Source organism: Protopterus annectens, chromosome 13.part0, assembly GCF_019279795.1.
Source record: "Protopterus annectens isolate FY-2018-M chromosome 13.part0, PAN1.0, whole genome shotgun sequence".
Classification (NCBI taxonomy): Eukaryota; Metazoa; Chordata; order Ceratodontiformes; family Protopteridae; genus Protopterus; species Protopterus annectens.
In genome coordinates, this window is record NC_056747.1 from 320,457,942 (window position 1) to 320,470,043 (window position 12,102).

A 12,102-nucleotide genomic window follows, 5' to 3' on the forward strand; every position below is an offset into this window, starting at 1 on the left:
TTTTGACTTCTCCCCCTCTGCGCTCAGCACAGATATATTTTTCCTCCATATCAACATCCCTCAGCTCTACCCTCTGTAAACCATTCGACAAGGACATTTTCTGGCAGGAATTATTCTTAGTTGCCCTCCCTAAGACTGCATCGAAATAGCCACTATTCACACATGCACCTACAGGTAACAAGGCGTCAACATTTTGCTAGTGAGCCATTATGATTTTTTTGTCTTTGTATGACCATAGCATAGGTTACTCCAGAGCCATCTGCAAACATCAACATGCACATTCATGGCAGATAACATGCATCTAGGCTGTAGGCAACAGTCAGAGCTCTGCATTGCCTCGCAAACTCCTGGTAACATAAATCAATAGAACTTTATTAATCCTTTTTATGACATCTGCACCAGTCGATTGCTTATCCAGATGGCTACTTAATCAGAGGTCTCTAGTGTTTCAAGTTTCAACCACAGCCCCTTGTATGGCTAGTGTTAAAGGCCTTGCTAGTATCATGGGGAACTGTGTCATCTGGAAAGTTATCATCCATTGCTATGCTGACAGGATTTAACATTTTGTACAAGCTGGTCACACAGGCTCTCTCTGTTTGAAACTGTACTGGGACTTGTCCCTGTCTGCCAAGAATTAATCATTCTTAAGTCACGTGTCTTGTAAGTCTTCATTTAATTTGACGATTATTGACACATGGCAAACTGAACAAGCATTGCTCCCATTTCTCCTTTTAACTAGTAATGACAGGTGTGTTGTTTTACTCGAGGGCATTGTCACTTTTACCACCTGCATTGCCATGTCTCTTTCTTTCTTTTTCTTTTTGCAAGGTCATTAGTTTGCTGTTTCTAGCACACACAAATGTAAATAATCCATTTAGTGAGACTTGTATCCAAGGGCACAAAGGATTGTTTTAGTTGCCTAACAGTATTGCCTTCATGTCACTGAAATGTAATTCTGAAACTCAGTTTTACCCTGTCTGCAGCCAAAAAGCAGCATTCCTCTTCAGAAAAGCCCTTAATGGCTCTCAGCTTAGGTTTTGCCCCCTTGGGCAGTACAGATTTGGAAATGGGCATGTGTAACCCATGATAAATGAGAAAGATATAACTCATCTGTGAACTCTTTCAAAAAGTTATCTTCACCTCTATAGTCACATCTTTAAATAGCAATATTACAAGCACGTTGTTCTCACAGTCATTCTGGTGTATAAGATTAATGTTTTTGCATTTGTGATATGCTTGCTCATTCACTTGTGACATTGATCAGATTGTTAAACAGCTTTTAGAAACAGAATAACTAGAATAAATTATCTAGTTAGCCACCTCTCAAAATTAGTTGTACCTCTTTTACTGCTTCACTTTGTAAAAGTTTGATTACAGCATCACCTGGTTTTCTGCCATTATAAAAATGTAAGCAGATTTGTGTTATTTGTCAAGACATATAATTACAATAGACTCATCAGTGATGTCTTATTTGCAGGTTAAAGTATACTCAGTACATATACGTATATATATATATATATATATATATATATATATATATATATATATATATAGTTTTACTATTGTTAGCTCGAATGTGAAAACATTTGCCATTCGAAATAATGAAAATGTAAACCGAAACAAAACATTTTGAGCATACACAATGTCGCTCCAAATGAAAGACACATTTGAGTCGACATTGTTGCTGAAAATGTGACATTATAGCCGTGTAGGAGCTGATGAACATCAAACTCCTATAAGACATATGTTTTTGCAAGGGGGCAAGCACCCCTGCACCTCCCTGTGGTGGGCTGCGCCCCCCACACCCCCTGCTACAAATTTTTTCCAACTCCGAGATCGCACTATAGTGGAGATATGGATGACTTTCCAATCCTCACTGTACCGCGATCTCATACATATAGTCAAACACACTTATGCAAATGCACTACAGCATTTGCATAAGTGTGTTTAACTATCCAACTCACTTATCCTTTTGCGAACGACATACTGATTTTTGGCAGCATAACTGCTGACAGCATGTTATTCGCTAAAACGACAGTGAACCATATATATATATATATATATATATATATATATATATATATATATATTTTTTTTTTTCTTCTTTCGAAGCTGCGGTGCTGGTGCTGTGGTAGCGTTGTCGCCTCACAGTTAGACATTGCCCGTTCGATTCTCAGTTAGAGCGTCTTCTGTGTGGCGACATGCGTGAACGGGAGTTCCTTCATTGAAGGTTGTGCGTTAGGCCCAGAAAGCCAGCACGTAAAACTCTACTGCCAATCATTAGTGGACTGGAGTTCCACTGTGGCGACCCCTAACCAGGAAAAGTCGAAAGACACAAACAAATTCTTTTTCTTTCGGCTTTTCCCGGTTACGGGTCGCCACAGCGGATCACCTGTCCGCTCATGATTAGCAGTGGAGTTTTTACGATGTTGAGTTGCTAGCCCGGCGCCCAACCTTCCCACACACACACACACACACACACACACACACACACACACACACACACACACACACGCACTCACTCACACCTAGGGTCAATTTAGAGTGTCCAATCCACCTACAGCATGTCTTTTGGATGTGGGAGGAAACCAGAGCACCCAGAGGAAACCCACACGACCAGAGGGAGGACATGCAGACTCTGCACAGAAGGCACCCCAGCCGAGGATCAAACCGGAGAACCTCTTGCTGTGAGGTGGCAGTGCTAACCGCTGCACCACCGCGGCCACCCATATATAATTTTTTTTCTTTTTTTAATAATGTACAAAACGCTGTTATTGGTTTTACATTATTTTTACTGACATATTTTCATTTCATAGTATGTGAATTTCATTTACATTATTACAAACAAGAAAGAAAAGGACTAGAGAGAATGACTTAAATACATTGGTTGACCTTTTTATGCCATTTTCTTTTATTAAAGCAACGGTCCCCTTTTGTTGTTCTGAAACAGCTGATAACACCTACAGATTTTAAAAATTACTGCCTGGTTAATTTTAATGTTAGAGCTTGAAAGACCTCATACTGCAACTGAAATTGTAACTAACATTGCAATAAGAACAATACATTTCCTGGAAGGAACTCCGAGCTCATTCACTAAGAGTGATCCTAAGTGTAATAGTACTAAATGAATAATGTTTTAGTAAATAGCCTGGTATTTTAGTCCAGTGACGTTAATCCCATGTAAAAATGAACAGTCATTGTGGTCCAATTTTTTTTTTTAACTGGAAACTTTTTTTCTTATTTCTTCATATGTGCAGCATCTAAGTAAATCTGCAAGTATGCAGATATAAAGTGCTAGTTTTCAGTTAAAAATTACCCTGCATGTGTATTCCTGAGTCTAACATGACTGGATTAATCTGCCAGATTGCTTTCTAAAGTAGTACTCATATTAGTAATATTACTAACAGCATCGCTCAGTGTGAGTAAGCTTTTGGAACACCTGTTATGACGAATAAAGCACTTAATTCCATGGTTGTTGTCATTGTGATTGCAGTGTTTATTTCATGCTATGATATCCACACTACCATTTTTAAACCAAAAGCCAGCTTGCTACATCAAATACGTGGCATACTAGCAGTCAATGAACAAGTGCTAAAGGGGACCTTTGCTTAAACCGACTCCTTTTTTTAATTTCTAACAAGTATTATTGCAAAGTAACATTACAGAAGACTGCTGTGTTGCTATGAACTACTTGCCTCATGCTACTGCTGAATTAAGGTGCTTAGCAATGGTCTGAGGGAACGGAGGTACTGTGCCGCCAAGACTCCTTCTCCACCACTGGAGCTAAAGCCCAGGGATATGTGTAGGTCAGGGTCAGGGCTATGCAACTGTTGGTTTGTTCACTGGCTTATGCCATGCTGGATTCCTCACAAATTCTTTGCCATGTTAGAGAAAGTCACCTTACTTTTTTTTTTTTTTTGTGTTTTGAGTGCAGCTGACTGGGTGCTGGTTATGTTGGCAGAGCCATTATAGTGTGCTGCCCAACCTATTAGTTGAAATGCAACATTCATTTAATTGTAGCTTTTGCTTTCAGCAGCCTGATTCATCTTTTATTCTTCGTCTCCCTCTACAGCTGTCCAACAGTATGCAGTGTTTGTGGGACATGGGCCAGGAAGGTCTTCAAGTACATCTACCCTCGAAGAGAAGCTGAACATTCAACGAATGCTAAAGGTCAACAGGACACTTTACATTGGAGACAGGTATGTCCATGAAAATGAATCACAGGGAAATGGGAGACTGCAAGGCTTGCTGATGTTATAAATAGCTGCTGATGGTTTAGTGTGGCATGTGTGATATAGACACCAATCCATAGGTTTGAGTTGTCTGACTTTGTACTATGGAAGATATTTGTTTGCCTGAGTCAAGATGTTAAGGAAATAGGTAAGGCTTATGCTGAATGCTAGGTGAAAATTATGCATAAGAGTCTGTGTGTGTGTTATGTGAACACAAGTGAAGTATATTCCTTGTATACACTGCAAGAGGAATGATTCCCCAAAAAGGAAGTGCAGATATACTTTTACTACTGCAGTAGTGTAGAAGCCCTTGGGAAGGGTATAATAAACATGTTCAGTGTTGCTTATTTTGATGGTGTGAAAGAAACAGTAGGTCTTTAGATCTGAAAGATCTTTGTCTTCTGCCTTCCTAGTGGGGCAACATGGCCTAAGTGACAGCATCTGGAAGGGGGGCTGACTTTTATGAAACTGTTGTTACTGAGTGACCAGCATTTTGTTCCAGATGCGCTGTGCATCTGCAGGTAAATTATCTTGTACTGCATTGTACCACTGAGCAATTAAACTTTGCCTTCTTATGTCCAGAGGTTCAAAGGTATCACAAACCATGAGGCCCAAGTGTATGGGACAGCACTTCTGTCCATCCTGAATGGACAGTGCATTACTTTTGCATCCTATGACCTTTCTCTCCCTCTCCCTCCAATCTTTTCAGAGACTGGAAACTTCATAGCAAAAGGCTATAGTGGTGTCATATGTCAACAGATGCCCTCTGAACATATCTGGGCATTCGGATCACTACCATGATGTTACTGTATGTCAGTGTTTCTGTAAAAATGTAAAAAGAAGACATGCCAAGAGCAGGGTAGTGTCAACCTACTGGAAGCTCCCTACCTGGCCAACTGAAAATGTCTTTTACTGGTCCAGTGACAAACATCAGGGATGTGAAAATGATAAGGCAGACTGGATTAACTGAGGTAGGCTGCTTAGTTAAATAAAATAGAGAATTAAATTAGTTAGCCTTTTCCATTTCACAGCATTACAATGAATCAGTCACAATTCTTGCCAGTTTATTTTCTTTCAACATCTTTTGCTTAAATATCATCTGCAGCCTCTACCGTAAACCACAGTTAAATGTGCACGTGCACACTCATACACACACACACACACACACACACACATATATACACTCTGTTTGCATAGTTATAAGTGTGTGTGTTTTTGTATGTATACATATACATGGTGCATGCTAGTCTGGTCAAACACTTTTTTTTTATTAAACAAAATAAAAATTGGCTTGTATGATGAAAAATTAGCTTACTGCACATATCGTCTTTTATTTCTGTGCAAGATGGCAGTGCAGTGGGAGTAAGGAAATTTGCCCTTTCTGTACTGTACTGTGATCTTGCAGTTGGTGTATATAATTAGCAGGAGGGGTGCTTCCTCCCCCTGTAAAAGAAGCGAGGACTTTAGATATGTTTTTTATTTTTTGATAGTGTTTGCATTTCTAGCATTTGTGATCTATGAGTTGTAGTTTTATATGTTGCTTTTTCAATGAAGCAACGTGCACTCATATATATATATATATATATATATATATATATATATATATATATGTGTGTTTTTGTATACATACATGTATACATACACAAAAATATACACGCACACACACATAAACACACACACACACACAAATATGTCTGTAATAATAATGCATTTAACATTATCTGGATGTGTTTGTTTGGTAACAGTCAATATTGACCTTTTAAGTTGAAATACATTTGGTATTATTGTTTTAATTTGATCCTGGACCATTTATCGCCTAATTTAGTGTAAAGCCTATATTGTTGGACTTTTAGCTGCTGAGTGGTGAGTAAGTGAGCCTTTCCGTTTGTTATGAATGTTGTCGACTACTTGTTTTATTGACAGCATAGATATACCATATAAATAGCAAAAGTGGTATCATACTCTCTTATGCTAACAAAATCCTGTAAGAAGCCAAGGAAGTATCATAAAAGACAAATCTGGATCCTCCTCACCACTTAGCGAGTGGGCTTTGTGTAAATAATGATTACTGAAAAGCAAACACATGATTCTAAAAAGTAAGAGCTCAAAACAATTTTCAGCGAAGAGCCATTTTACACAGTAAACTGGTTGCCATGCCTTTAGGCTCTTTGGAAGAAAGCCAAGGATTAAGTAAACTATTGTTCTGTTAATTTTGCTGTGATAAAGCTATTATACTTTGAAATCATAGAAGTGGAATTTTTACTTCTTTGACTAAATTTACAATTTGCCCTTGCTTCTAGTGGCTGTGGATGTTGCAAATGCATTGACAGATTGTGTCTGTGTTTGTGCAGATGTGCGTACACACACACACACACACACACACACACACACACACACACACACACACACACACACATGACACTAATGGTTTTCACAACAGGAAAATACAATGTCTGAGCATTCAAATAAGTAATGAAGGAGGTTTCCCCCAGCACCTTCTAAATTTGTGATATATGTGCACAATGCAGACATTCATATGGGTTACTAGGTGGCTAAACTTCATTGTATGGATTTTGTTCATAGGTTTGATTCTTGAGCTTATGCTCTGCTAACCCTTGAAAAGCTTGACTGTGTAGCCCCATACTGATATGCTCTATTTCCTGCCCTTGTACTGATATGCTCTATTTCCTGCCCTTGAAAAGCTTGACTGTGTAGCCCCATACTGATATGCTCTATTTCCTGTGGAGATATCAAAATTAGTTTTTACGGAGGTCTTTTGATTATAAGAGGAAGCTTATTCTGTGATTTTAGAAAGCAGTGCACAGTGCATGTATCACTTTTTTGTGTGTTGTTATTATTTATTTTAAGTATTAGCTTTCATATTCTGATGTGTTCCACGCCCAGATTTTGGAATAGAGCTAAATTTAACATTGTCTTACAGAACATCCAGCTAATCATGTTGAAATAACCTATAACAAACAGAATAAAAAGCACAAGTCATTAAGCCTCTTTGAGTAGTTCCTGTATTTTTGCAGTCCAACGGTGTAGTAAAGAATCCTACCTTTTCAAGTTGTTTCATGTGGCTTGCTTGAAAGCTCCAGACCTCTGCACTGTATGTAATAAAATGGGACAGGCATCTCTATGTCTAGTGATTAGACATGACTTCTAGGATTAAATGATCTGGAGTATATGCCTCTGACTTTATTTGGCACATACTGATCAAAGTTTAGATTTGTCTGTCTTTATCTCCTAAATCTTTAATGATAGTATCTTCTTAAGATGTTACTGTTTCTTTTTGTCTTTGTCATTGCCTGGTTTAATTTGTTGTGGATCATCTACCTGTATTCCTTGATACCCGTAAAGTTCAGGGCTGCATAAAAGAATGTCTGCATTCCTTCAGCAAATGGAATAGTTAACCATCCTCTCCCACAGTTGTCAATTATCTCAAGATGTTTAGAAATGAAGTGCTTTGGCTGTTGAAAAAGAAACTGCAACTGCAGTGTAAATATCTAATTTAACTATGGGCTGACATTAACAACCACGGCTCTCTATAATCAGTTTGTTACATAAATCTCTGTACTTCTATATCAAACTGTACATTTCCCATGTATTACTGCAATTGTACATTCTATGTGAAGCAATGCATCATTCCTTAAACTTGTACAACTGCATTTTAACTCCCTAGCCAGGTGGGCTTAGCATTTATCAGGCAAAAAGTCACATGATGATAATATTTAAGTGGTTATGAAAATAAAATCAACAAATAAATATGTTGCTAGTTTTTGTGTCACTATTCTAGAGAGTTCCTCTTCAGGCCCTGCATTGCTCACAAGCGGGATTCAGTTTTGAGGCAACAACATTGCTTGTAGGCTAGTGACAGAAGTGTTTTTTTTTAATTAATGACACATGCTATATCCATTGTAACATTTAAAATATGCACACTGCACCATGGTTATATATTGTGGTTGGACAAAGGTGTACTCTGAAGCTGCATTTCTGAAACGAGTATGGGCGAAATCTTTACAGTTTTCATTTGGATGTTTGATACCTGTTTTAAGAATTTATGTCGCATCCATCTTAGCACATAATACCATATGTGAAGAAAATATTGCTTGAACTTGATAACTTCTTCAAACAGTGTGGTATACCTTTCTTAGTCTAAGGGAGAGGTAGTAGCTAGAAGGTATTAGAATGTAATGACCCAAAGTAATCTAGATAAACAGAACAGATAAGCAAAGGTAAAACTCAGTCAGAAAAATAAATACCTGAAAAATCAACAGCCTGTAAGCTGAAACCTTACCTTAGCCACACATGTAGCATGTGATACTGGTCACATGTCTACATGGCACTGCAGTTCCCTCTGGGACTTGTGGGAAATGTATTACATTTCGGACAAGCTACTCAGTAATCTATAAATACATTTTATATTGTGTTATTGAAGCAACTGTACATTCATACCTTGCTAAAGAGTGGAGAATGTAGAGATTATCGTTTCAAGTGGAGAATGACTTTTTCTAACTGTATTAATAAACCATCAATATTTTCTAACATACAGGGAAGATGAAAGCCTGAGAAGACTGTCTGCCTTGTGTTCTGTAGTTATTATACATAATGTTGCCATTTTCAGTTGGATCCTTCTTTTGCATATCTTGTGATGCACTTTTCTTATTATAATATAGCATGAGCTATACTGATATGTATAGAACATTACTGTTCTGTTCTGTTCTGTATTTTATTCCTCAGGTTAAGGCATTTCCATTCCAGAGAAATATCTTTGTTTTAAGCACAACATTCTTTGCACTGTATGGTTGCTATAGCAACTGACTGGTGTTGCAGCAGTGGTACCATAAGAAGAGATTTTATGGTAGGTGAGCTTTCAGTACACATTGTACAGTGAAAGGAAATAAGCTGCTGAAAACAGTGAACCCCCCGAGTACAGTTCATATAGTGTGTGATGGCAGAGTGACAAGCCAAAGTATTTCAGGGCTAGCTGATGCCTTGAAAGCAAAGTATTACATATTTAACAGTGAGATAAATGTTGCAGATTATGGTGCTACCCTCTTCCTTTTGCTCACTGTCTACTTGGATTATGCAGATTTAATTTGCAAACTTGGGCACGTCTGACATCTACCATTCTTTCTGTAATTTTTTAATTATGTGTTTGTTGACACTGGGGTCTGTCCAATGTCCAGTCTCCCATATGTCACTTTTTGTGGTATAGCATGGTGACCAGCTTGTCATAGTCTCTTTCTGAGGTAATGGAAACTCATTCACAAAATTGCTCTGCTTGACTGAATGCTTAATTCCTATTAACAGTAGCCCATGTCTGGCTGCTCGAGTGGTCGGAGGGAGTATCCAGTTACTTACTGTCTCACTCGTCTTGCATGGTGAGAGGTCCTAGGTAGGGACACTGAGCTGTATGAGAAGCGAACCGATGACCCCCCCCCCCTTTACAGGAGTTGACTCCACTCGTGAAGGACATAGAACTGCCACATGCTACCAAGCATTTCCAGTATGTGGGGTGGTGTCTGTGTGTATTACAACTAGACTTCATTGCACATTGCATTTAGTTATGGTAAATAAAAAAATCCATCAGCTGGATCTCAAGACAGGAGTAAGGGAGCTAGAGTCTGTTGGGGATCCCAGTGACCTCCTCAGTCATGAATGGCAGTAGGACAATAGGAAAGCAACAGACTGGACAGAGGCTATGCCTGAGACCTGAAGTCTGAAGGCAACAACATGGGAAATAAATATCTAAAAATCAAAAGAAAATGATGCATAATGATTATTTGTAACTGCATTTTCTTTGGTTTTTCTACTGTGTATGCCATCCGTGCCCAAACCCATATTTAATGAAACTGAGTTTTGTACTCGCTTATTGCCATATTCATCAACATAGCCAGGCCCCAGGCATTGGTCAGCTAGGCTGCTGCCTAGGGTGGCACTCCAACAAGTGCTGTTTCCCAGTATTTATTTATTTTTTGTAGTAAAGAAATTGTTTCTTTAATATGTTGAATGAATACAGGCTGAACTGACGTTTAAGACAGACTGTGAGAAAAAGGAAGAAAAAAGTCATCTGGATGGTGTAGGTAGACCAGGTTAGGGGCACCGGGTAGTGCGGGAGGGGGTGCAATGCAGCCCTTTTGCCTAGGGCATCAGTTGACCAAAGGCTGGCCCTGCCTTTACATATGGATAGCAGGAGACTCATCTAAGAGTCATTACCTGAAATAAAGAGAATTAACCTTTTTTAACCTCTTGAAATTAATAAAACCATGTATTTATATCTCTAGCCCTCATACCAGCTGGAACATCTTATTTTAAGTCATCCCTTGATGTTTTCTATCCAGAGCAGCAGAAGTACAGCTTTGCAGTCCTTACCTTCTGGAACTGCAGTATCCCTTTCCAATGCCTATTGATTGGAGTTGCAGCATCTGTAACCTTTGGGTAGCCTCTAAAGGTATAGTGTCTCTCCGTATTTTGCACTGTTTGAAGCTGCACCACATATTCTCTGGAACTAGAGGGTTCCCCCTCATACCTTTTCATTTGGAGCTACAGGTTCCCATCTCCCATACTTAATGTCAAGGGTGAATCTGAGGCTACAGAATCCCATTCATAATAATTACCATTTGGACCTGCAGCATTTGTCCAAGTATTTACCAGCTGCAGTTAGTAGCCCCATTTTGTTCAAAATGGAGACCTACCCTAACTCAAAAGGAGACAAATGGTTGTTTGTAATTCATAACGCATTTCTCTGAAGCTTCCATAGCTGCATTAAGAAATACGAGACAATACATCAACAGTTAGTAGTGTCATAAAGTGAGCATATATATTCCTTACATAATTCTCAGCCTTTTACATTAAAAATTAAAAACAGATTAAAAAATAATCAGGGCCAAAGGCCTTAAATTAGAATGCTTAAAGTAGTACAACTATGAACTCCAAGTTGATAAGAGAATATGGGTAAATGTGCCTTTTCTTAGAAGTATGAAGCCTGCGACTAATAAGTGAAATTTGTTTATTTTATTTATTTATTTTTTATATATATGTCTGTCTCGACCTGCAACATGTATTTGTCAACTGGTCCAAGGATACTCTTCAGTAATGACTTGGCCAGCTAGGCAGTATATATATATATATATATATATATATATATATATATATATATATATATAAATGATAAAAACAGAAAATTACAAGGGTACTGACTGTTACAGGGGTACTGACATTGGCAGTCAGAGATACAACATAGTGTACTATACCCAACAATTCACAAAACTAAAAATACAACGTGCTACACTTTCCTAGACAATACTTATTATTAGGAGAGGCAGCCTATCTTCAACATTGTGAATCTATAAACACAGAAAGTTGTACAGCAAAAGAGGTAGCAGCACATACAAGAACAGTTCACGTTTACTCGTGTTAACGGTTATGTTTAATTGTAGTTCAGTATAGCAGGTAATTCCAAGGTAACCTATGCTTTTCAGGTAAGAGAATGAATGCCAATAAAACCTAGCAGCTTAATACTTTTCAGGTAAAGGACTGCCATCAAATCATATCCTAGTAAGTCTACAAGTAGTAGTAGAGGCACACGTGATCTGATTCATAACATTTATACAGACTTAATTTATGTTTGGGTTCTTTCACTCATAGTAACATTCCTGGGAAGTACACATGATTTGATCCAATGCTTGTTTTTAGCTGTCAACCATTATATTTTAATGTCTTTACACTTATTTTCTTTTAAGAGGTGGGCCTTGAGATGTTTCTTGAATGGTCTTAACTGTGCAGGTTTTCTTATTTTTCTGTAATGCTGTTCCACTTTGCCAAAGCAATTTTTGAGAATTCTTTATTACATGTTGCTATAGTA

At 38.1% G+C, this 12,102-nt stretch overlaps 1 protein-coding gene across 2 annotated transcripts in view; it reads left to right on the plus strand.

Moving 5' to 3' along the window:
• The window catches only part of SEMA6B (semaphorin 6B), a 1,264,941-nt gene that overhangs the window by 571,533 nt on the left and 681,306 nt on the right, over positions 1-12,102 (plus strand). For both annotated transcript variants that reach the window (XM_044053908.1, XM_044053909.1), the window contains exon 4: positions 4,073-4,199. In XM_044053908.1, coding sequence (XP_043909843.1) covers positions 4,073-4,199 — 127 coding nt within the window. The remainder of the gene's footprint in view (positions 1-4,072; positions 4,200-12,102) is intronic.